Source organism: Martes martes (genome assembly GCF_963455335.1).
Source record: "Martes martes genome assembly, chromosome: 2".
Lineage (NCBI taxonomy): Eukaryota > Metazoa > Chordata > Mammalia > Carnivora > Mustelidae > Martes > Martes martes.
This window is the reverse complement of record NC_137889.1, coordinates 156,774,209-156,801,972: the sequence shown is the minus strand read 5'-3', so window position 1 is coordinate 156,801,972 and position 27,764 is coordinate 156,774,209. Positions and strand designations below refer to the sequence as shown.

Here is a 27,764-nt window from a genome sequence, read left to right as displayed (position 1 = left end):
CTGAGAAAGTCTTTGCCTCTCAAGAAAGACTAGTCTCATCCATTCAATTTCACTCAACATATCTATTCCATTCCTCTCCTTCTCGCAGAACCTATTTTCTTAGCACCCAATTTGCTGTGTTCTCAAAATGGCCATCCCATCTGCCAAAAAGCTACCTTATAGTCCTGTTTCCAAACCAACTGACTCAGACTCTCAACTCCTCAATTCCAAACATCCCTGAGAGGTGAAGACAATTGGGCAAGATTCTCTTTTTCCATGAGGTTAACAATAATACATCACAAGGAAAGAGGTCTTTCTCTTGTTCAGTCAGCTATGGCCAGGAGCAGTGCAGGTTTATGTAGAACAAAGAAATGGGAAATTCCCTTAGAAGAGGACATGACTAGGACTTGCAAAGATGATGTCTCAGTACAGAAAATAACTGAACTGGAATCTCCCTAGTCAAACTTTAAATGTCTTCACGTAGAATTGACTTTGGTCAAGTGCCTATCATGTATCATACATGATAATGAGGTCACTCCCCTCTAGACTCATACCACCAATTAATTTCTTTAATTGCCCTACATTCTTTTAGCACAATGCCTGTATTAGTCTCCTATTGCTGCTGTAACAAATTACCACAAACTTAATGGCCTAAACCAAAACAAGCTTATTATCTTACAGTTCTAGGCATCAGATATCCAAAATGATACTCATTGAACTAAAATCAACATGGCAGCATGGCCAACTTCCTTCTGGAGGCTCTCAAGGAGAACCCATTGCTTTGCCTCTTCCAGCTTCCAGAGGCTGCCTGCCTTCCTTAGCTCACCGCCCCTTTCCTTTATCTTCAAAGCCAATAGTGTCACATCTTCTCTCATCTCTGACCTCTGTTTCAGTTCCTATATCTTCTCTCTGACTCCAATCTTCTTGCCTCCCTCTTGTAGGGCTCCTGTAATTATATGGAGACCATCCAGATAATCCAGGTTAATCTCCCCATCTCAAGATTTTTAGTGTAATAGCTATAAAGTCTCTTTTACCATGTAAGAAGATTTGTTCATAGTTTTAAGAATTAGGAGAAACACCTTTGGGGAGCTATTATTCAGCCTAATACACTGCCCCATATGGAGTAGGAGGTTAATAAATGTTTCTTTAGTTATTTACTTTACCATTCCTGCTAACTGGGCTCATATTTTAAATACTAAGGTGAATAAGAAATTCTGCATAAACTTTCCCTTTTTTTTTTTTTTTAATTTCCAATACTTGGGTTCCCTATTAATCATCTGAAACTTGCATTTGTGGCAGATAGGAAAATTCAGTTGAATAGTTGAGAACTACAGAAAAATGTGATTTCAGTTGCCAGCTCAATCTCTTCTTGTTAAACCTTGAAAATTTGACATTTGAAAGAGAAAGGCTGTGTAACAATTCCACTTCATAAAGTCTTCTTCCAGTTTGGGAACACAGGATTTTACAAGTTTCCAAACAACCTCTAATCAAGCTTTTAAAATAGAGTGTTGAACACACACACAAAAAATGGGGGTACCTTGTAAAGGATTGTGACAAGGGTTTGCCAATTCTTCACATGCTCTTTGAGGAAATGTTTAGACAGAAAAAACAAATGATGGCCTTTCTGAGTTAAAACAGTTCCAGTTGCTTCAACAGATCACTGCACAAGAGTGAGCAACTGCTTATTGAAATTCTGCCTCCTGGAAGCACCTCCAGTGCCCTCTCGTTCATGGAAAAGTCTGTAATATTAATCAGCTATGACTTTACAAAAGCTGGGACCAAACATGAAAAGCTCAGTGCTGGGGCACATGATCCCCACATGATATGTGCATGAGTGATCTCCCCAAATTGCTCATGTGGCCCCAGTGTCTCCCCACCACCACCCTTCAGCTTTTCTGCTGCTCTGCTCCTAGGTTGCTGATCTACAGTGTGCTATAGTGATCTCAGGTTCATTTTAAATAGCTTGATATGTTGACATAGTGGTATAGTAATTCCCTGTCTGAAAATCTTGGGGGCAGATGTGTTCAGAATTTTTGAATTTTTAGAAAGGAAATACAAAGCAAATACCATATATTCAGTTAACACTCCCAGTGGGTCTGGGTCAGCCTCCCTTAATATTTCTGCAGTAAAATATGTAAATATTCTTTACCAGTGAAATCACCTGAGATTATAAAAAAATTTTCACAAGGGTTTAACATCCAAAATATATAAAGAACCCATAAGGCTTAATATCAAAACACAATCTAAAGGGCCGATAAAGTTCAATATCAAAACACAGCCTGATTAAAAAATAGGCAAAGAACCTGAATGGACACTTTTCCAAAAAAGACATACAGATGGCCAACAGGCACATGAAAAAAATGCTCAATGTCACTAACCATCAGGGAGATGCAAATCAAAACCACAATGAGATATCACCTCACACCTGTCAGAATGGCTATTATCAAGAAATAACAAGTGCTAGTGAGGATAGGAACCCTCACACAATGTTAGTGGGAATAAAAACTGGTGTAGCCACTATGGAAAACATTATGGAGATTCCTCAAAAAAATAAAAATAGAACTACTGTATAATCCAGCAATTCCACTTCTAGGTATTTACCTGATGAAAACAAAAACACTAATTTGAAAAGACGTATGAACCACTGAGTTCATTGCTACATTATTAACAACAGCCAAGATATGAAAGTAACCTAAATATCTACTGATGGATGGTGTGTGTGTATGTGTGTGTGTGTGTGTGTGTGTGTGTGTGTGTGTGTGATGGAATATTACTCAGCCATAAGAAGGAATCAAATCTTACCATTTGCAACATCATGGGTGGACCTAGAACATATTAATGCTAAACGAAATAAGTCAAAGACAATTTCCATATGACTTCATTTACAAGTGGAATCTAAAAAACAAATAAACAAAACAAAATGGAAACTGTCTCGTAGATACAGAGAACAAACAGCTGGTTGCTAGAGAGAATGGAGGAGAGAGGATGAGCAAAACAAGTGGAGGGGATTAAGAGGTACAGTCTTCCAATTATAAAATAAATAAGTCGTAGGGATGTGATGTGCAGTTTAGGGAACAGTATCAATAATATAGTAACAACTTTGTATAATTACAGTACATAATTAGTATGGTAACCAGACTTATTGTGGTGGTCATTAAGTAATAAATATAAAAGACAAATCACTATGTTCTATACCTGAAATGAATACAATATTGTATGTCAATTGTTCTTCAATTAAAAAAAAAAAAAAACCTGTCCCATCAATTGAGGTTAACTTTTGTTGCCAAATTAGTTTTAGACCTAAACTTGCTAAAAAGGATTCAGTATTCAAAGCTTTTTGGACTTTAGAATTTCAGATAAGGAGTTATGAACCTATATTACAAGTTGGCAAGGGGGTGGTTGTTTTGTGTTGTTTTTTCAAATTTTTTCATTGTGTACCATCCAAATGGAAACTCAGTGAAAACTTCACGCTCCTAGAATCAGGAGGGTAGATATTCAATAAATACAGCTAAGGAAAGGCCATTCCAGGCAGAAGAAAGAGCTTAAGAAAATTCCTACAGAGGTGGGAAATTGCATAATATGTTTAGTATGTAGTGGGTTATGTGCTTAGGGAATTAAATGGAGCAGTTGCAGGAGTCATTTGTATGGGGGAATTTCAGCCTGTAATGCTTCAGAGATGAATTAAGACTAAGTCAAATAAAACCTGGAATGATATATGAAAGAGTGTACACTATATATTGAGTCTTGGGATGACTAAATAAAATTTTTATAGGGATGCTTGGGTGGCTCAATCAGTTGAGTGACCAACTCTTGGTTTTGGCTCAGGTCATGATCTTGGGGTCATGAAATCAAGCCCCACTTCAGGCTCTATGCTCAGCAGGGAGTCTGCTTGGGATTTTTTTTTCTCTCTCCTTCTCCCTCGTCCCTCCCTTTTCAAATAAATAGATCTTTAAAAAAATTTTTTTTTTTAAATCTTGCTTTGTTTTTAACAGGAGATGATGCAAGCCAACAGAACTGAGGCAAAGCTTTAGACAAATTGCTGGGGTAGCATTTTGTACAAGGAATTAATGGACAGAGAACGAGTGAAAATAGGTAGGCCCAGCAAGGGTATATCAAAAAGTCCTTGATGAGAATGATAAAACTCTAAAGCAGGGCAGAGGCAGAGAAAATGGCCAGGAGGGAGAAGTGAAAGAGACATAAGTGGAACGGATCATAGTTAGCAACCAATTAGATGTAGGAAACAAAGAAAAGAGGAGATTCAAAGATTACTCTTAGTTTTTAGTCCTTGAGGGTGTGGTGGCGCTGGATGAGGAAGGTGGGAAATTATTAATTCACTTTTACACTGAACAACAAATGAAATTCTGTTCAAAGTCAGAAAAAAAAAAACAACAACTGGCCAGTAATATATCAAGAAAGTAGGCATTCAACAAGCAGCAGTTAGTCAGGGGAGCTAATGCCTTTAGAAGCAAGCAATGGAGCTGCTAATCTTGTGTTGTCCCCATCTGGGGGACACATAAATTGCAGTTGCATTCCACAATGTCCAGCTTACCCCACCTCACAGAAAATGAGCATTGCAAGGACACAAGCTCACCTAGTAGTTGTTATCACTGGTTGTTCTTATTATGTAGGAAATCAGATAATTTACTCAAACAGAATCCCTGAGGATCAGTGAAGTCACCGCCCCTGAAAGTAGGGCGAGCAAGCAGGTACCCTCCCTCAGGACTCTGCAAGTGTCCGTCTTGCACTTCCAAGACCCTGAGAGTCAACGCCTCCTTAAATTTTGCATCTTAGGCACATCATTTGCCTCACCAAGTCCCAACTGTAGGAGGAGTGTGAAATATTTTCCAGGACAAAGTAGCAATAGAGGTTCTTTATTAAGAAACCTTTATGTTGTAGTACAGGGGTCATAGAACTTCTCTCGCATAGTACCAGGTAGTGAGTATTTTAGGCTCTGCAGGTTCTCTGGTCTCTGCCCCAACAACTCAGTTCTGCCATGGGAGTGGAAAAGCAACCACAGACTAAATTTAATGAATGGGTATGACTGCGCTGCAATAAAACTTTATTTACAAAAATAAGATTTGGCCCTTGGGTCATAGTTTGCCAACTCTGGTGTATGGAAGGAACTAGCCAGACCCTACGTTTACATTCTAGATCCACCATTTACAAAATACCTGGATTTGGACATGCACCACTGTAAAATGTGACTAATTATACCTCCCTCGCTGATTGTGGGGATTAGAGAAAATGTATGTAAAATGCCTCATAAATAACAGGCATTCAAATAGGACAGTAGTCTTTTTAATTACAAAACTGAATGTGAAAAATAGCTAACACTTTTTGAATGCCTTTATGATATACCAGCTACTGCGTAAAGCACTTTGCAAAAATTATTTCATTTAATTTTCCAATAGCTCTTGAACTAGGAACTATTTGAGTATTCCTTTCTACTTGTGGAGAAACTGAGGCATGAAAAAATGCCCAAGAGATGCTTCTCCAGATAGTAAGTGATACAGCTGGCCTTTCATCCCAAGTTAAGCAGATTCCAGATGCCTCAGTGCTAATCTCTGCCCTAGTTAATTCGCTCTACTAATTCAGCTCCAATTGAAATGCTCAAAATCTTCTCAAGTTCTACAGGGCTTTTCATCACTTTTCACAGCATAACACAACTGAAAATAGTTTAATACGTAACTTTTGGAAACTCAGCTTCAGGTTAACACTCAATAATATCTTCCATAAGTGAAACTCTTATTCCCACCCCCTTCCTGCCCATCTATTGTCCCCTTCCAACACATATCTCCAATTCAGGGAAACCAGAATATCATTAAGAAAGCTAATGCAAACCCATTTCAAAAAATTTATCCTATAATCACCCTAAAAACGTGCAATTTCAAAGCTCCACTGCAGAATAGCATACTGGATTAATTATGCCCGACTGCAGCAGTAACCTTGAATTAAAGCTGCAACCTTCTATTTTTAAGAAACACTTGCCTTTCTGGTTGATGAAACCTGTCGTCCCATCAGGTAACAGACGTGACCAGGAAAGAGAGAAGCGGTAATGAGTCAATCCAAGCTGTTTGATACATTTCAAATCTTCCTCCCACAGAGTGTAGCTGCCACAAGCTACATCGCCAGTCTGGTTCTTGAAAACTCTCTCTCCTCCCTGATGGGTGAATGTGTCCCAGACACTAGGGCCTTTTCCATCTGCATCCCAGCCTCCTGAGAAAAAAGAAGAAAATGAAACAGTTACACTCTTGACATCAAGAGGCATATGTGGAATGTAAATATTTGTCGCCAAAAGAACATACCTCATTAACTCAATGTACCATATTTATAACTTTAAAATATGCCTTTAAAATAGCATGCATGAGTGAATTATGTGTTTAGCTGTCCTTGATCCCTGAAGCTGACTGGTGGCAAATGAAAAATTATTTCACAGTGCTGCTGCATAGCAGGCTTTCATGGTTCATTTTCTGAAGATTTCCCAGCTGGTAAACAGAGGCAGGCCCCAGCTTATGAATGTCTGTGTTGGAGATACCTCATCCCGGCCATGACTGACAAGCCTTGTCCTTGCTGTGCCTGACAGAGTCTCAGGACCTTGATTTTGGCCCTCTACACTTGAACTCTATTCTCCTGCTAAGTAACAATGGAGCCTGCAATGGTCCAGTCAATTATTGTGGGGAGGGCACTAGTCTCTGCTACTGTTAACATATTTGTATCCTACCTTCATTCATTCATGCCTCCATTAATTCCACAAATGTTACGTGTCAGGATCTATGCTGAGCACAGGAGTTAACGGGGTGCACTCTGCTGTGCTTCCTGTCTTTGGAGAACTTAGCTATGGGTAACTGTAAAACAGCCAAGGTAAAAGTCTTGCCAGAAAACCAAGGAGGGGCATTTATCCAGATGTGGCCTAGAGTTGGAGGTCTCTTAGAGAAATGACTTTTAGACAGACACCTCAAGGAAAAATTGGGTCATCAAGGTGAATTGCTGGGAGGTGGGAGTGGGGATAAAATAGAAAAAAAAGAGAAGCTAGGATCCAAATAAGCCCACAAGAAAGAGAGAGTGTTGCACATTAGAAGAACAGAGAGTAAAAGTTACATTACAGTTGGAATATCTGTACACATAGAGATCTTGTTTAAAATGTAGTTAGAGGGGCGCCTGGGTGGCTCAGGGGTTTAAGCCTCTGCCTTCAGCTCGGGTCATGATCTCAGGGTCCTGGGATCGAGCCCCGCATCCGGCTCTCTGCTCAGCGGGAGCCTGCTTCCCCTTCTCTCTGTCCGCCTAGCTCTGATTTCTCTCTGTCAAATAAATAAAATCTTTAAAAAAAAAAATGTAGTTAGAATCCATTTTATGGTAAAGGAGTAATTTTAAAAATCTCGTGACTTCCTCATTTCACTTCTAGGTACATACCCTGGAGAAATGCTCATGTAGTTTCACAAAGAGATTATAGGAGATCATCGAGACAGAAACATCTGTAATAACAAACTCTTGGAAACAACTCACATTCTACCAACAGTAGAACAGATCATTTGAAGTAGAAGCATACAGACGAAACACGAATCAGCAGTTAAAGGGAATGAATCAGAGCATCAATAACCCTCCGGCTACAGTGTCCCCCCAAATTTATGTTGAAATCTTAATGCCAATGTGATGGTATGAGGAAGTGGGGTCTTTGGCACGTGTTAAATCATGAGGGTAGAGCCCCCAGGAATGAGTTAGTGCCCTTATAAAAGTCCCCTCAGGGTTCCCCAGTCCCTTGGGCCATGTGAAAATGCAGATGTTTGTGATGCACAAGAGGGCCCTCAACCAGCCATGCCAGTGCTCTCATCTCAGACTTGCAGCCTTCAGAATTGTGAGAAATAAATATTTGTTGTTATAAGCCATCCAGTTTATGAGTGTTTTGTTATAAGCCTCCAAATGGACTTAGCCTCCAAACAATAAAGCTATACAATCAAAAAAAAAAAACCACTTGAGATTCAAAAGAATGTATCCAGGGACAAAGGGGTGGAATTTAGATTTTTAGGGCAGTAAAAATGTTCTGCATGATATTGTAATGGTAGATATATTATCAAAACCTATAAACTATGAACTTCATTTAGTAGTTTTATATTGATATTCATTCATCAATTGTAATAATTGTCTCACAGTAATGCAAGCTGTTACTTGTAGTGGAAACTGGGGAATTGGGTATTTGGAAACTCTTAGTAGGTTCTGCTCAATTTTTCTGTAAACCTAAAATTATTCTAAAATATAAAGTCTACCAATTTTTAAAGAATATATACAATATGTTTATCATGTTTTGTATATTTTAAATATGTAAAATAATCCATGTATGTTCTGAACATGTACATATGAGATAAAAATACAACATGCCTGGAAATGATCAATTCAGGCTAGTGGTTACCTTCAGGGAGAAAGAAAGGGTAAAAGAACAAGAAAGGAGTTTGACTGCATCTCTTACGTTTTATTCCTTAAAAGGGGCTAGGGGTATTTGGGAAGCTGTTTATTACACTAGTCACAGCCCTTTTTATGTGCCTAAAATATTTCATAATGATTTTTATATAAGAAAGAAGGTCACAGATAGAGTAAACTAAAACAATTATAGGAAGGTCTTTTAGGTCCTCATTTAGCATCTACTTACTCATATTTTGGGCACAATTTAAACTGAATTAGGTACTAGTTTTTAGACCAACAAGAGGACAGCATAGGCTATAAATTATAGGAGGGGATCATGGGAAGACAGGAGAGACAGGTAAAAGGAGGAGCTCCAACAAAAGCAAAAATGACAGTTGAAATCAGGGTAGGATACTAAGTATCCATACAAAGAAATCATGAATATTAAAAAATGATTGTACTCTGGAGTCATAATTTAGAGGCAAAAGGTTTTATACATCCCAATGGCTCTCAGTTTATGTCTGTATATGGGATTTAGAAGGATGGGGGAAAAAGAATACTGATATTCAATCTTAGAATGAAATAGGTATGAATATTAAAATAGAATTTTAGTCAAGTATGGAGTTCATAGTATCAGATAATTGATTTAATAGATGAAGAAGCTTAACCTCAGAGATTTTAAGCAATGGTGGTGTTCTAGAAAATATTGACAACTGGCTATATGTTTAAAAATGTGGGGGCACTGGGCTGGCTCATTTGGTAGAGTATACAAGTCTTGATGTCATGAGTTCAAGCCCCACATTGGGCACAGAGCTTACTTAAACAAATAAAAATAAATAAATAAATAAATGTATACATATGTTTATTAGGAATTTTATTGACATAACAGTTGTGTAGTATACAATTTCCAAATAATATGCAATATTCTTTACTGTAAATTCTCAGAGAATGCTATTTTAGATTTTTGTCAAATCCTTATATTGGTAACCAAACTATGGTTGCAATCTAACAAATGAGTGTAGTTCTCATGTGAATGTTAACCAGTATTTTTGCTTAAATTAATGGACAAAATAAAAGGAAAACATAACAATGTACCAGGATTTCACTTGTTCATCAGTGACATGAGCTACATCTTCACTGAACTAGCAGAACATTTCCTCAAATGTTTGTCCTACTCACAATGTGACACTATAGACATGACACACTTTTAATTTTACCCTTCATTATTAAAATTTTCTCTATCGCTTTCTTAGGTCCTAACAACAGAACAAGGAATCAAATACTGATTTGTAGCAGTTGCCAATTTCTCCAGTGTAAATACTTCCACCATGGCCAGTTTCAAGCAACCAATAGGCTGGTACTAAAAGCAGAGTGGGGAAAAGATAAGCAGTAACACACCATTATATAGTATACAGACAAAAGAATAACCTTAATGACTTTTGGTTATATGTAAGAGCATAGGGAAAAATAAAATTTAGTAAAATAATGAGGAAGTAATGATTTTGAGCCTTAATTACCTTTCATTTTAATATAAATTACATTCTTATAAGTTTCTATAATTTAATTTTTAGTAATGGATGTGTTTAGGAATCAGCTCACAAGGGACACTGGGTGGTTCAGTAGGTTAAGCATCCAACTCTTGATTTTGGCTCAGGTTAGGGTCATAACATTGAACCCCGTGTCAGTTCCTCACTTAGTGCAGGGTCTGCTTGAGATTATCTGTCTCCCTCGCCCTCTGCCCCTCCCCCCAACCATGCATGCTGTAAATAAATAAATAGATAAATAAGTAAAATCTTTTTTTAAAAATAGAATCAGGTCACAAAATTACTGAAAGCTTAACAATAGGTACTGGTGAACAGTACAAGCTGGCTTCCCAAATCACTAATAAGTGACTTGTCTAAGACCACACTGCTAATAAGTAGGGAAGTGAAGGTATATTTCCAGATCTATGTGATGTTGAAGTTCAAGTCCATTCAATGATCTATGCTACTTTTAGTAATAATGAGTGATGAAGGAAGAGTCAACTAGTGCCCATGCTACTCAATTTATGAAGCCTAAGATGTACATAACACATTTATAATACCTTTTGGAAAACGCTCTATTAAAAGTGCCTAAAACAAGCAATGACAATTTTAAAAGGGGTATGTCAGTTACCAGGAAGATACATTTTTTTTTTTTTTTAAGGAAGATATACTTATGTGGAGCACTTCATTCTACATGTATACCAGCTAGACAAAGCATGTCTAAGCAACACCGTTTCCAAAAGAAACTAAAATTCAAATTAAAGTCAACCATTATAATTGGTATTTTGATAACAAAACATATAGTGGCTGGTACTCACTAGTATTTTAATGTAAATTTGGTGAAATCAATAATTTACTTGTTCATTAGGGATATTCTCTAAATGCAATTATGTCCATATTCTGAAAATATTATTGTCCTTTATGAGGAGTAAGACTAGCATTTCCAGATGGAAGACATACCCTAAGCTATCCTTCAAACAACTACAATTGCTGGATGAAATATAGGAACTACATTTTTAAATGTGTCATTGATCTGGTGGGATGGTAGGTAACTCAAAAACAAAGTGAGAGAGGTGATTCAGAGGCACAAATGAGTAGTGATGCTGGCTTCTGTCTTGAGAGCATCTGCCAAGCCAAGATGATGTGAGCTGCCATTTTAATGGCCTTATGGGACAAGGCAGAAAGGAGCTGAAGTCTAAAGCTTACCAAGGATGGGAAGCCTCCATGAACATGCTTACATCAGGCTGGCAACACAAGGACTCTACACCCTGTACAAGAATAAACAAGAAACAAACCCTACCTGAGAAAGAGACAACAAAGCAACCAGCTTGGCACAAAGTTAGGTGGAAGGGGGAAATGAATCCTCAATGTTTGCAACAACAGTCTAGCCCTCCAGCCATTAATTGTGAGAATGAAAAAAAAAATGTATCAGACATATGAGCTCTCATTGGATACTGAGGAAAAAAAAATCTGGTCTCACTGGACATTATAGGAGAGTAAGTTTCACCAGAACAATTAGGTAGACCAAGAAAGATAAAAATCTAGGATCCAGGAAACAAGAATTCAGCAGAAAAAAAATCAAGAAAGAGAAATCTCCAGCTGATGGTAAAAGAAGACCTCCAAGGGTACAACTGTGCAGCAAATGTAGGGACTAACCAGTCCATGCAAGCGCATCACAGGCTGTAGGAAATAGTTCTTCAAGAAGATTAAACTAATAGAATATATAGTATTATTTTTTTAAAGATTTATTTATTTATTTGAGATAGAGAGAGTGTGAGTGAGATAGCATGGGTGGCAGGGGTGGGGGGACAAAGGGAGAGAGACACAGGCTCTCCACGAAGGAGGGGGCCCAACGCAGGGCTTGATCCCAGGACCCTGGGATCATGACCTGAGCCAAAGAGAAGCTTAACCAACTGAGCCACTCAGGGATCCCTAGTACGATTTTTTTGTAATTATAAAAATTTATTATGGGGGGGGGTGGCGCCTGAGTGGCTAGGATGGTTAAGCAGCCAACTCTTGATTGCGGCTCAGGTCATGATCTCAGGGTCATGATGGGAGCCCTGCAGGCACTTTGTGCTAAGCAGGGAATCTGCTAGACAGTCTGTCTCTCCCTCCCCCTCCACCCCTCCCTCTATGCTCGCATACTCTCTCTCTCTCTCTCTCTCTCTCTCTCTCGCTCTCTCTCAAATAAATTTTAAATTTTGAAAAATTATTATGGAATTGACAACATGCACAAAAGTAGACAGAATAATACAGCAAAGCTGTACATACATGGCTCAGCTTTAGCAGTTTTCAACCCAAGCTCCTTCATTCAATCTGTAAACATTGCAGTATGTGCTCTGACAAGAGTAGTTGTTAATTGTGGTAAAATACGCACAACATAACCAGCTTAACCACTTCCAAGTGTACAGTTCAGTAACATCAAATACATTCTTGTTGGGAGACTGTCACCACATCCATCTCCAGAACTCTTTTCATCTTGCAAAACTGAAACTCTTTACCAAGTTAGCAGTAACTCCTCACTTTTTATGGTATTGGAATCGTGCATGGAGTCAGTGAAAGTAGAAAGGTAAAGGGAGAAAAAGTGGACAAATGGGTAAATCCTCACTTTTCACAGTGAGAAGTCAATAGATTATGCCTGTAACAGGACTAAAATCAAGAACTAGTAATATAAGCATGCTTAAAATACATAGTCAATGCCAAAAGGATGAACTAAAACAGTTAAAGGGGTTCCTCTAGGGAGAGGAACGTGGAAGGGGACCAGGGATTGATGGTTTCTGAAACAGTCTCATTTTGATTCTTTAAAAGGTTTTAGTATATGAACTTGGGTTAGCATGAAACTTAATTTAAGAAATAATATTAAATGAAACACTACAAGAGAGAGGGTGGTAAATAAAGACATTAATAAATATATGGATAATCTAAACAAACTCTTAACATATAAAAGGATAACATAATGTCTATTTTGTGAGAATTAAGAATAACTAAATAAAACTAAAATACTAGACGAAAACAACATATAAGCACAGAAGGGAGAAATCAGAGTTAACGTGCCCTCAGGTCCAAACTGGAATTTATTGTTTTAAAGAAGAGTCCAGGGCGCCTGGGTGACTCAGTTGGTTAAGCGACTGCCTTAGGCTCAAGTCCCACATCTGGCTCCCTGCTTGGCAGGAATTCTGCTTCTCCCTCTGACCCTCCCCCTTCTCATGCTCTCTCTCTCTCTCCCTCAAATAAATAAATAAAATATTTTTTAAAAAAAAGAGTCCAGGGCATCTTTAGCAAAAGTTTTGTGCCAGGCTCAGTTCTACACATTTTATATATATTAACCCTTCACAAAAATATTATGAAACAACAGCCATTATCACCCCCATTTTCAGAAAAGGAAACTGAGTGAAGAAGGTAAGTAACTTGTTCAGATTAGCATGTGACAGAGCTGAGATTCTAACCCAGAATTCCAGAGCCTAATCTCTCTCTTTTTTTTTTAAGATTTTACTTATTTATTTGACAGAGAGAGATTACAAGTAGGCAGAGAGGCAGGCAGAGGGAGAGAGGAAGAAGCAGGCTCCCTGCTGAGCAGAGAGCCCCATGTGGGACTCGATCCCAGGACCCTGAGATCATGAGCCGAAGGCAGAGGCTTAATGCACTGAGCCACCCAGGCGCCCCAGAGCCTAATCTCTTAACTGGCAGGCTAGAGGGGGGAAACTAAATAAATAAACTAAAAGAAGGGTAAAAAAATCAGAAAAAATAAGCAAAGGCATTGTAAAAAAAATAAAAGCATAAAGCATAAAATAAGATGGTATGACAAGATATAAATTACCACTTATAACAATAAAGTCAATGCACTATATTCCTCAGATAAAAGACAAAGATTACCAGATAAGATTTTTTTTTTAATATAGAAAAATTTGAAAGCCAAAATACAGAAAAAGATATCCCTGCCCTCTTCCCCCACCATCAAAAAGCAAAGGACTTCAGTGGGAAACTGAGCATTCCTGGAGATAATGTGGACACTACACGACAGCACTATTTTAAACATGTATGCACCCAGGAATCTGGTTTTCAAACATGTGAGGCAAAAATTAAGAAACTGAAAAACTAAATTGACAAATCCACTTCTTTGATGGGAGATTTTGATAAATCTAAGTTCTATCAAACATCTAAAAAGCAAAACAAGCTAACAACAACAACAACAACAACAACACAAACTCTACTCTTGCGGAAATTATTCCAGAAAATAAGAAAGAATTACTCAATTCATTTTATGTGATTAGAATAACCTTGATACCAAAAATTTTCTCAGAACCGAAAAAACAGAGAATAAGGACAGTGATCTTGATCTAATGTGTATATATGACATTGCACAACAATGAATACTACAACTGAAGAATACATATTTTGTCAAGAAGACAAAATCTATGAAAATTGAGCACAAATTAGTCCATAGATAAAGTCTCCATGAATTTCAAAGTTTGGAGAAACAGAGATGACAATCTTTCACCAATTATATTAGAATTCAAACACTAAAGAACATTAGAAACCTCCAAAAGTTAGGGGATGCCTAAGTGGCTCAGTCAGTCAAGCATCTGCCTTGGTCATGATTTCAAGGTCCTGGGATGGGGTCTCATGTCAGGCTCCGTGCTCAGTGGGGAGGCTACTTTTCCCTCTCAGTCTGTCCCATGCCTACTTGTGCTCTGTGTGTGTGTGTCTCTCTCTCAAATAAATAAAACCTTAAAAATAAATAAAATCTTAAAAAAAAAAAAAGAAAAGAATAAAAGGAAACCTCCAAAGGTTGAGGAATCTAAAAAGGTACATCTGAATAACTTAAGGCTTAAAGAAGGCATAATGGTGGTCACCAGAAAATATTAAAAGCTACATAACAGAAAGATAAATATGAAAACATTATGATATCTAAGTGGTATTTAGAGAGAAAGCCTTAATTCATGCATTAGAAAAGAAGCAAGCCTCAGAGTCAATGTGCTAAGTATCTCACTTTAACGTATAAAAGAGAGAGAAAGAGGAAGAAGAGAAGGAGTAGGAGGAGGAGAACAAAGACAAATAAATAAGAAAAAATAAGGTAATATCAGAAATAATAAAATAGAAAACAAACCAGGATAGAGAGGATTAATAGAGGCAAAAAGTCATTTTTAGAAAAGTCTAATAAGCTAGAAGAACCCCTGCAAAATATATTTTTTTTAAATTGGAGAAGATAAAAGTATTAGTAATGCAAAGGGGAATAGATCTACAGAAACTGTAGAGATTATAGTGATTAAAAGAGTGTATTACTTTTAAAACTTTATTAAAACATGTTTGAAAATGATTTGGAAATGACAAATTTTAGGAATTTGAACCTTAGCAAAATTGATTCAAGGAAAAGTGAAAAACCTGAAAGATCTTAACTGTTTCAAAATTTAATCAGTAGTGGGGCACCTAGGTGGCTCGGTGGTGCCTTTGGTTCAGGTCATGATCCCTGGGTCCTGGAATGGAGCCCCACATCTGGCTCCCTGCTCAGCAGGGAGCCTGCTTCTCCCTCTCCCACTTCCCTGGCTTTTGCCCTCTCTCTGTCAAATAAATAAATAAAATCTTTAAAAAAAAAAAATTAAGTCATTAGTTAAAATGTTCCCCAAAGAAAATGCCATGCCAGTTGGTTTTAATATTGAGTTCTATCAAACATTTAAAAACAAACCAAAAAAGTCCACTGTTGTATAAATTATTCCAAAAAAAAATTTTTTTTAAGAATTTCTCAATTTATATGGCTAGAGTATCCTGGTTCCAAAACCAGAAAATAACACTACATGAAAGGAAAAATTAGAAGCCAATTTCACTCATAAACATAGTTGTAAATGTAGAGACATGGAACTTAAAAAAAAAAATCTAAATTGAACTTCAAGAGATAAAAACTACAATGTCTGAGACAAAAAATACACCAGATGGCATTAACAGCAGATGAAACATTGCATAAGAAATGATTAGTGTTTAGTATTAGTATTAGTATTTGAAGACATAGCAACAGAAACTCTCTAAAATGAAACATGAAAAAAAAAAAAAAGGACTCAAAACGTAAACAAAGGATCATGACCTCTGGGACAACTTCAATCAGTTTAATATACACGTAATCAGAATCTCCAAAGGAGGGGGGGAAAAAAAAGGAGGTGACAAACAAATTTTTTGAAGAAATAATGACTGAAAAAAATTTTTTGATGTAATAAAAACTATAAACCTAGAGATCCCAGATCAATGAAACCCAAGCCCAAGACAAATGAAGAAAACTATGCCAAATCCTAACCAAATTGCTCAAAACAAGTCATGAAGAGAAAAATCTTAAAAGCTGCCAGAAGAAAAAGATATATAATGTCTAGAGGAACAAAGATAACAAAACGGTGGATTTGTTGTCAAAAAACAACGCAAGCAAGAAGACAACATATTTTTTTTTTTTTTAAGATTTTATTTATCAGATAGAGATCACAAGTAGGCAGAGAGGCAGGCAGAGAGAGAGAGAGGAAGGGAAGCAGGCTCCCTGTTGAGGAGAGAGCCCGACGCGGGGCTCGATCCCAGGACCCTGAGATCATGACCTGAGCCAAAGGCAGAGACTTTAACCCACTGAGCCACCCAGGCGTCCCAACATCTTTTTTTTAATATATAATTTTTTTTAAGATTTTATTTATTTTGACAGAGAGAGACACAACGAAAGAGGGAACACAAGCATTGGGAGTGGGAGAAGCAGGTTTCCGGCTGAGCAGGGAGCCTGATACAGGGCTCGAACCCAGGACTCTGGGATCATGACCTGAGCTGAAAGCAGATGCTTGATGACTGAGCCACCCAGGCATCCCTGGAGTAACATCTTTAAAAAATGAAAGGGACAAAAACCTGTGTAACTAAAATTTTATACCACCAAAATATGTTTCAAAAATGAAGGCTAAATACTTTTCCAGGCTTGCCAAAGCTCAAAGAATTCATCACCAGCAAACCCTCAATACCTTAAAGAAAGTCCTTCAGGCAGTCAGCAATGGCTGCCAGATGAAAGTATGGATCTACGCAATGGAATGAAAAGCACCAAAATGGTAATTACAAATTTGGTAATTTGGTAATTACCAAAAATGGTATGGATCTACGCAATGGAATGAAAAGCACCAAAATGGTAATTACAAATTTGGTAATTTGGTAATTACCAAAAATGGTAATTACATGGGTAAATAATAAAAAGATTCCTTTTTATTATTCAAATCTCTTTAACAGATAATTTATTGGGTAAAGAAAAATAATGATAATGTAGTATAAATTTTATAACATACATAGGCATGAAGTGTACGGTGACAATAAGGAAGAAACAAGTATGTTGTTGTAAGAGTCTTTAGATATGCATGAAGTAGTATAATACCACTTGAAGGTAGACTGTAGCAAGGTAAGGATGTATACTATAAATCCTACAGGAAACACTAAAATAATAAAACAGAGAGTTATGGTTAGTAAGCCAGCAAAGAATATATAATAGAGTCATTAAAAATAAGTTATCTGAGAAAGAAAAAGAGGGAAATGAGAATAAAAGACAGATAGAAGAAATAGAAAATAAATAGCAAGACAGTAGATTTAAACCCAGCCATATCAATATCATTAAATGTAAATGAGTCTAAACAATTGAAAGGCAGAGATAATCAGATTGAATAAAAACATCAAACTCAACTATATACTGCCTATAAGAAACCCACTTTAACTATAAAGACAAAAGAAGGTTAAAAGTATCAGGATGAAAAAAAGACATACCATGCTAATTCTAACCAAACAAAACTAGAGTGGCTGTATTAATACCCATGTAGATTTCAGAGTAAGAATATTACTAGGTATATGAAAAATCATTTCACAAAATTAAAGGGGTCAATTTATCAAGAAGATTTACAATCCTAAGTGTTTATGCACCTAATAACAGAGATCCAAAATACATGAAGCAGAACCTAATAGAACTGCCAAAAATAGAAAAATCCACGATTGTATTTGGCTATTTCAATTAAAAAGACCAACAAGACTATAGAAAAATGGACAAAAGATGTAAACAGTTCCTTCACAGAAGGAGAAACACATGGCTAGTAAACATTTTAAAAAATGTAAGAGAGCATTAAAAATCTGGAAAATGCAAATGAAAACCACAGTGAGATACCATTCTACACCCACACAGTTGGCACAAATTTAAAAATTGGGCAATATCCAGCATTAGAGAGATTGTTGCATGGCAGCAATGTTTATATGCTGCTGGCAAGAGAGCAATACGGAAATATTTAGTAAAGTTGAAGAAGCACATAAACCAAAACCCGATAATTCACATAGCACCATATACCCCATTTCTACAAAGGTAAACCAGGAAACGTGTATATCCATGACTGCAACAAACAACAGCAAAAACCCCCACTGGAAACAGCCCAAATTTCCTTTGTCAGGACAATTAATCAATAGAGGAATAAGTAAACTAGAGATCCACATGCATAAATTTCCCAAATGTAATATGGGAAGGGACAAAGCAAGTGGCAAAAAACATACATGATCTATTTCCACTTACATAATATCCAAAACATGTAAAATTCACAATCCAGTTGACATGAGACTAGTAAATTCTAAGACCGCATCAAGATAAAAGTTGCATTAAGATCACGTAAAAACAGTATGGGGGAATCAAGAAAAGCATCTGAGTTACTTTTGTCATTGGGAGTCAGAGAGACTAGCCCAAGAGAAACATTTTAAGGCAAGTGTTGAAAAAAGGAGTAGGAGTTCTCACAGTGGACCTGATAAGGGAAAAGCAAATGCATAATTCAGTGGCAATGCTCAGGCTGAATTGCAAAAAGAAGGCACCAGGGACCCAAAGACCCCCAGTCAGCAGGTTATTGCAATATTTTTGGTAAGAAATGATAGGCTTCTATATTTTATTTTTTTAGTAATTTGGAGGAATATAAAATAGCCCCTGAAGTCCTTACCATGTTAGGACATGGAAGGGATTCCCACAAAAACGTAAAATACTGGTATTACCTACCAACTTAAAATCAAAAAATTTCCAAGGCTGCAAAGTATGATGGAAAACAGCACAAGCTCTAGATCCAGTAATAGGGGAGCTTAAATTTTGTCTCTACCCCTCACTTCACGTCTCTGTACATAGAAAGTGGGAGGATAAGATCTGCTTTTGGGGTTCTAGTAAAAATCAATGGAGCCAAAGCAAAGATGCTAGCAAGGTACACAGCGGAAAGTGTGTACTCAATAAATGTGCTGTTTCTTCTCTGCCAAACTCAACACAACAAACACTAACTATACAGAAAGTGACCAGTTCCTCTTTTTTTTCCTTCTCTCGGTGGCCTGCTCTTGATGCCATAGTGCATGTGTAGGAATTACTCTAACTAAAAATACTCGCAGACTTGCCTGTGATTAAGATCCGGTGTCCAGGCTTGCATGACTTGGTCTGCAGAGCCCTCAGCTTCCTGATTTGGAAGTCATCAACACAAACAGAGCCATGTCATTTTCACTTTTGCCACAATAATGCCCTTTGAGAGGACATAGATCTATGTAGACCTCAGTCCTCTGCCTAAGGAAATCATGTCAAATAAAAGGTAAGAAAGTGTGTGAGCCTGTGTGTATGTACGTGTGTGTGTCCTCTTCCTTCAAAACCCAAAAGTGGCATTATCACGACACCCCTTTTTAGAAGTATTCTCTGACTCCCCATCAGAATGACGCCCTCCTGGGTGCACCCTCGGTACAATTAACACAGAGGGTTGAGTCATCTTTAAATATATCTTCGCCTCCTTCACACTTGGAGCTCTGTCAAGGCGGGGGCCAGGTTTCACTCTTATCTGTGTCTCTCCAGGACCATGAATAATGTTTGGAAATAAGGTTTCTCAGCTATCTAAAAGTAGAGCATTCCTGGGAAACCTTTCATAACCTGAAATGGCGTAAAGCAAAGAGTACCCCCTGCTCTCCTAAGGTCAGTATTACGCCACGTTGCTTTCATGAAAAAAGCTATTACCATACTAATGCAGGTTAAGTGGCATACCATGAACTTTAGGAAAGTGGAGTTTACCTGTAGTAGGTGTTGAGTAAAAGAGTTTCTGTGAGGTGTGTTTAGCATAAAACATAAATATTGATGTTTGCTATCTCATCGCTTCACAGATGAGATAACAGAAATTATTTTAATGCTTATACATTATTGCAAATTATCTGAGAACTTAAATGTGGCTAAAAATTCAAGTAGTTGCTATTATAAGTTACGACCTGGTGTACTTCCAGACAAAAAATATTTGTTTATTTTTGCAATTAACATTCAAATGTATTAGATATAACTATTCTATGTGGAACTTTGAGGTTACGGTGAGCAATGATTCCCTGATCTACTAACAACACTCTGTGTCCAAAGCTAATTCAGAAGGAACAGAGCCTCCAAAGTGACAAGAAAAACCTCTAGATTCTATGGAAACACATTTCAATATCGTGTCACAGGAGGATGGAGGTTCCAGAAAAGACGTCTCCAAGAAAAAAAAAAAAGAGAGAGAGAGAGAGAAACTGATAAAGCATCTGATGTGTTTGAACATGTCAAGAAACAATTTACATTTCTGGCCAACAGGATAGGGATGAAATAGTGAAAGAATCCTAGAAGAGGAAGCCACCAACAACAGACAATCATTAACTCTCAAGCAAAACAAAAACTACAAGAAAAGAAACTCAATCACACGACATTAAGGTGGTTCAGTTGTGCACCATTTCTACATAAAACAGTGATGTGAAAACTGAATGAAGATTTAAACAAAATTCGCTAAATAACCAAATGGGGAAAAAATGGAGACGAAAAAGTTTGTTTTGTGAGGACGGTGCTAGAGCAGGCTGAAAAAAAAAACCTCACCTTACAAAGTCGGAAGTTGATATGTTGTATTTTCAACTAGAATACCAAATAAGGACTGTATATGCGTGCTATTTAGAAACACAGAAGTAAGTACTAGAAAAAAATGGTGAAAAGACTCATATATGTTGGCTTTAGCGAACTAACAAGTTGAGAGATGTGACATAAAAGATCTTTCTTTGTTGTTGGGTGTTATAATTCTCACAGTATTATTTGAGTTTTTAAACCATGTTCATGTTACCAAGATAAAATTGAAAATTAAGTTAGAAAAATCAAGATAACCACAAGAGAAAAGAAATGACAGACCTAAGTGGACCCTGTTTAGAGTGAGGAGTGGTGTAACAGAGGCATGTAAGACTATGCAAGTATGCTTCCCATTGTCCCGGAGACTGGGCTGCTCTGATATTTAGTGGTAAGGCCAATAATGAGGCCCTCCCAAGTGCAGGACGGCCACACACAAAACCAAGAAATGACCAGGCCAAATGCCAACAGCACCTCCAGTGGGAAACACCATACTCAATGGGAAAAAGAGTAAAAAAAAATATAATGGGGGAGGGGGGTAGAAAAGAGGAGGGGGGGAAGCAAAAGGAAATTATCACATCAGAAAATATAAAATAATAATGGCAGAAAGAAGCTGAAACCTTGGTAATCACAAACCCACTAAATAGTCCTGTTTGAACAAAGTAAACGTGAAGAGGAAAAGATATTTACCACGTAAATGATGATAAAAATAAAGTAGACTTAGGGATATTGATATTATGTAAAAAGGCATCTGGCTGGCTCAGTCAGAAAATCATGCAACTCGATTTCAGGGTCATGGGTTCGAGCCCCACAAGGGGGGTAGAGATTATTTAAATAAATAAAACTTGAAAAATTACATTAAAATGAATATAAAGAAAAAGCATTAAATGGGACAGAGTAATATTCTCATATTAATAAAAGTTAAAGCCCACCAAAACCATATAGCAATCATGAACTCTCATGCATCTAACAGTAGAGCTTTGACAAATACAAGAGAAAAACCTGTGATAAATGGCAGGGATATAATGAAAATTCCACTAACACAGGACAGACTCTCTCAGAAAATAACAGAGAAAGAGAGAATTTAATTAACATAGTTTATAAACTTATTCTCTTATGGACAGATATCTCTGTATGACTTTATGCGTATAAGTACACATGCATGTATGTGTATATAACATATGATACACATAGACATACAAGAGACATAGATTGCTACTCAAGAGCAGAAAATTATTTTCAAACACCTTGAAGTATTCACATATATTGGAATTCATACAAGTACATTCTTTGACAAACAAACATAAAAAGAAGAAAGAAAAAAATGGAAGAGAAAATGAAGGGAGGGAGAGGAAGATTAACAAGAAAAGAATAAGTCCGTCTATCCACTTGGATTTTTTTTTTAATCCTAACTAAATCTTATAATAAAGAGAAAATAAAAGCAGAATTATTTTTGAGGGAAAAAAAAAAGTGACACAACTTTAATAATTGGGTCAAGAAAAGGCGGAAACCTGAAAATAAACATCTTCAGTGCAGCTAAACTTTAAAACAGACTTCCCCTCAGCAGATGGAAGCTGAGGTACATGGCTGGAGAGAGCCAGGGATGAGCCGGAGCAGACAGCTTCTCGTGGGTTCGGGATGCTGGATGCTCCACGGCAACAGGCAGGACTCTGAGCATGTCCATGAGAAAAAGACTTCATTGTAAATATCTGCCAAAATCAGAAGTCATGAAACGCCTTCCAAATTTTCCTTTTTATTACCTTGCCTTCACCCAGGTCAACCAGATTCGACCAGGTCAGAAGGCTGAGTCAACAAGCAGTAACAAGAGAAGCAAGGGAAGAAAGACAATTGACCACACCCTCTCCTCCAATAGAGCTAAGACCGAGACAGCCCTAAACCAGAGTTGAAGTTTTAACTATTTCACAGACTGGTTATTCTAAATACAAGATGAGCTTGTGTTTTGTAACTGAGAGTGGCCATATGTATCAGCCAGGGTCCCAGCAGGAAACAGATGGCACTCGCACTGGGTAATTGAGGGGAGTTTCATAAAGGACTATTTACAATGGTGTGAGCAGGGCTTGGGGAAAACAACAAGGGGGCGTGCAGAACCTCGGGGCTTGCAGCAGCATGAAATCATTAGCACCCCGGAAGGGGCTGGGGTAGAATCAGTATCCAAAACCTTAGAGAGTAGTTACTGGCCAAGGGCTGCCTGGCAGAAGAGGAGGCCTTTATAGCCCAGGGACACAGCCAACCCACCGCAATCCAGCAGGAAGGGAACCAGAACAGTAAACATTCTGGCTTCTCTCCTCCCCTACCTGACTCTACTACCTCCTGCTGATACTTCCCATTGATCAAATCCAAACTGAAGTCCAAGGACAATGACATCAATATGGATTGGCTGCCCAGGGCCAAGAGCAGAGGCGGTGGAGAGTAGATCTAACAGGCAAAGAAAATATCCAGCATACAGTTAGCCGTAAGATCACCGAGCCCACCTGTGTTGATTTCTGAGGGGAAGAGAAGAACCACCCCCATTAAGTCTGAAGGCAAAGCGTTTTTTAAGAGTGTGCCCTGAGTGTCCTCCTTGTGGACGGCACGGTGTAATGTATAACAGAATGTGGATATAATTTAACTACTGATTTAGTAATTGAGGGAAGTGATAAATTCCCCTGGAAATAAATAGTGAGAAGAAATATTTCAGTCCTGTTCTGGGACTCGACCCTTCGGGCTCCAACCCTGCACTTGTCGTGTTGTTGTTTTCTGATGATCCTAATGTGCTCAGCTATGGAGGCTTCTCAGACTCCCTTTTTCATTTACTTTAGTCCTGTTTAACACATGCGGCTTTTTGTCTTCACTGCCTTCGCCTCTGCTATTCGGCTGTAATTATTCTTATATCTTTCAATTAAGTCTCTTCGCGTTCAGCCATTTATGCTTCGAAACATGCTATCTAGTGAAAGACACTTTTCTCTGTCTTTGAAGAAAAATCTCTGCTCTTCTCTTCATCCATCAGAGCACTGTAGTAATCTAAACTGGCTTCAGTTTCTGATTGCCACTATGCTAATCTGAGCCCCATTTGGAAGGATGGAACAGTACACTGGAAAAAGCATCATGATAATAATAATAGCTATCATTTATTAAGCCTTACGATCGGACAGGCACTTTGCCAAGCACTCTACATGTGTAGAGAAGGAAAAATCTTTTCCTCGACCCTCTTAGGGGTCCCCGGCTGGGGCTGAAAATTAAACTGACAAAGACAGATTAAGAGGCAAAAAGCATACAGATTTATTTAAGTTTTATTTGCCCTGGGAGCCTTCATAAGGAAATGAAGATCCAAAGAAATGGTTAAACCTCAGTATTTTTATGCTAAGTTTGATGATGAGTGGATGGTTGTAGAGGAATATGATAGGTCACAGAGCATAAGGTAAGGGGAGGAAATTGGGGGAAACTTGGCAAGGCCTGTTTACTCAGATTCTGCTCAGCATCCCTCTGTCTTCAGAGATAAGGATGCTCCTTTCCTCCAGGAATAAGCACCTCTCCCATGAGTGTTTTATGACCTGTTTCAGGGGAGAAGGGTGGGGGAGGTTAGAGTAACCTTCTCACTTGTGCTGTTTTCTCAACTCCTTCAGCTTCCAAAGTATTGTACTATACCCCAAACCCCATCCCATAATTTGCACCATTGATATCACCCCCAGTTAAACTGGGAGAATCTGGGGTTTCCTTGAGGAGGAGATCATAGGTAACAGATAAAAGTAAAACTGTAAGCCAACCATCACTGAATATTCTCTACACGTGTGTCAGTTTATCTCTCTAGCTTTACTGTCTCTGTGACCTCGAGCAACTCACCCAACCTCTCTGTACCTCAGTTTCCTCATCTGCAAAAGAACAGTGATAATAACACCTGAGTCTTCCTACTTGATAGTGGTGCTGAGGAAATGTATTGGATGTATTATTGGAGTGGATGCATTTGGAAATGACTCTCTGGGAGGCAGCGCAGGATTGTTGTTAATAAATGGTTTTTGTATCCACTGCTCCAACCTACACTGGTTCTCCTAAGAAGTGACCCCAGAGTAACTAGTCTTTTATGGAGCCCACCCTGTGTTGCTGGCCTCCTTGAGATTCCCTCTTCTGGACTGCCTGGCTGCATTTGCTCTTTGCACCAGGGACCATCCAAGCCTGTTGGGCATGCAGTGAACGCTGTCCACGCAGCTCCTCTGACGCCTGCACTCGGTCATACTCTGGACTCTCAGCACCTTGAGAAGGGCATTCATCCTGTTCCAGAACCTTGGGGCAGGAGGAACTAGCTCCTGAACAACACGTACTATAAAAGTTGTCCCCCAGGGACAAGTATTTTTCCCAGTGGCCTTTTTTCTGTTTCCCTTTAAAAATAATAATAAAGTTCTTTTATTACATAACTTTGGGACAAGGGATCAAACATCTGTGCTTAAAATGCAAAAGGTGCCCTACATTCAAGCCTCTCCTGCCCAGAAGAAATACCCTTTGCAACATTTAAATCCTTTAACTCTTTCCTCCCTCTACTACATGAAAATTATAAAAAGCACCGTGCTTTTTATAATATAATATATACATATATTATATAATATATAATATAATTTATAATATAGTGACCTCACGGTAGGCATGAAATACCCCTAGAAACCTCAACCCTTACCGGTTTGCCTGACCAGGTTCTAGCAGCAAATCAACTCAAAAATTTTATGAACATGAATTTGCTTTTCATTGTTTTCCTATCAATCACCAATGAGATTTTCATTGTACAATAAAACTGAGCAAAAAGGAAGGGGTGGACAGCAGCTTCCCAAATCTACTCTATGAATTGCATCAGGTAAATTGATTCTGTTTGCCAGTTAAATACAAATGTCTTATTTTAACTAATTCCATTTTAATGTGTTTTCTAGAATACCTCTATAAATCTGGCACTTGTGAAAATGAGCTAATGGCATCCTTTTTTTGACTAATGAAAATCACAGGCTTGAGCATTCGTGGGATAGTTGAGATCATACCAACAAGTGTTGATGGATCTCACAATGCTGCAGATACTGAGGCAGGACTCTGGACTTTCAGTCCTGGTTCCCATTTCCCAAGACAAGTGGGAAGATCTGGGGGTGAGTAGACATGGAGATGCTGACCTGAAGAGAGGTGGGTCGTGTCCAGATATTAGCACCCTAAAGATTTCTGAGCCCACCAACTAACGGGACAAGAATTCCTAACAACTGGCCTCAGCAGGAATTTGGGGTTGTTGGGCTTTGGAGGGTGTTTTCTATATTAAAAAAAATTTCCAGAAATCCCACACACTAACTCACCCTGGATAACTTCACTTCTTTGAGTCTGTGTCCTCATCTGTAAAAAGGGAATAATTATATAGGAAGTGTGTGAAATGTCTGCCATAGTGGCAAATAGTAGTTGTTTAAAAAGGCAGCTATTAGGGCACCTGGGTGGCTCAGTCAGCGAGGCCTCCAACTCTTGGTTTCTGCTCAGATCACGATATCAGGGTCATGAGATCGAGGCCCTCCACCCCTGTGGGACTCTGCACTCAGTGTGGCGTCTGCTTGGGATTCTCTCCCTCTCCCTCTCCCACTGCCCCTCCCCCCAATTTGCACATGTACAATCTGTCTCTAAAATAATAAATAAAATATTTTAAACAGAAGCTATTATTGCTACTGTTATTATTCTTGTTCCTGTGATAGCAGTTTTTTTCTATATGAGATATTTTCAAATATCTCATTAGACTTGCTAAGGTATATTTAGACTCATGCAATATACCCAAATGCATCTGATGACAGGATAGGTCATACAGCAGCTCTGCTACAGTTTTTGTCTTTTGGACAGGTGCTCTTCAGAGCCAATGTATCTCAGAAATTAAAAGCCCACCTTGAGGTATTACTGAGTCATAGTCCATTGCCTAGGAGAGCAGAACCATCCATCCCCCCCAGACAGGGCTGCACTTGGTACCGGCGGGTCTTACTAAATGTGTATGTGATCTAGGTTTTGTTATATACTTGAAATGGTTAATTAGAAGAGGTAGGGGAATCTGAAATGTCACAGCAAGCGTCTCCTGGCCCACTGTCACGTTTCATGAATCTTCATGCTGAACGCATTTGGATTAAGCAGTGACCCCCTCCAAACACATTGCTTCTGTGTCTCTTCTCTTTTAACACCTATTTATGTCCCAATACATCTGCATTGTGTGGCTCAGTGAGATCCATTAAGTCCTTGGGCAGTGTTTATGGCTCCTGTTTTTATTATAATTTCTTTGAGGCTCAGATTTCTCACATAAAGTGATAGAAAACTACTGTACAGACAGTGAGTAAAACACTTCTTAAAAGAAAAGGAAAAAAAAAGAAGTTTGTATAAGATTCTCAATTTCAGTCTGCGAATTCTCAGAGCAACCCTGTGGGTGAGAGAAAATAATTTCTTGTAGGTTTTAGGTAAAGATATAATTTAGCTTTATTTGCAGACACAAAACTCTAAGAAAACATTACTTGCCATCAATGCCTCAGGCTTTAAAAATATTTATGAGATCGACATAGTTACCAGGAGGCAGACACTTCCTTTCAATGTCAGAGGTCAGGCACGTTGGCTAACACCCCAGATAATATTGATGTACCTTCAAAATTTAAAATAATGTTTATACCATTTATTTATTCATTCATATATAGAGCACCCATCCTGAAGTATCTGGGACACTGAACAAGGTTTACATAAATCTGACTGTTTTTTCCTCTGGGCCATTTGGCTCAGTCTGGTAGACCATAAATATTCAATAACACTTTACAATGACAAAGCATCTTTTATGCAAACATCTCTAAGCACATTATTCACCAATATTACAATCTCCTCTTTAACCTACTGGTAAAGTCACAGAAACTAATTGACTTTCTTCAAGGTCCCACCACAAATTGTTTATTTTATAGATTAGAGTCCAGGTGTCCTGATCCTAGCTATAACTAAAGGGAGAAAAAACAAACAAA

At 38.1% G+C, this 27,764-nt stretch overlaps 1 protein-coding gene across 1 annotated transcript in view; it reads right to left on the bottom strand.

Annotated features, from left to right (window-relative positions):
* LOC308339173 (cytosolic beta-glucosidase-like) overlaps window positions 1–27,764 on the bottom strand; it is a 119,784-nt gene that overhangs the window by 69,490 nt on the left and 22,530 nt on the right. Inside the window, 1 exon segment of the mRNA XM_080797626.1 lies at window positions 5,968–6,195. Within this exon segment, the coding sequence (XP_080653752.1) occupies window positions 5,968–6,195 (228 nt within the window).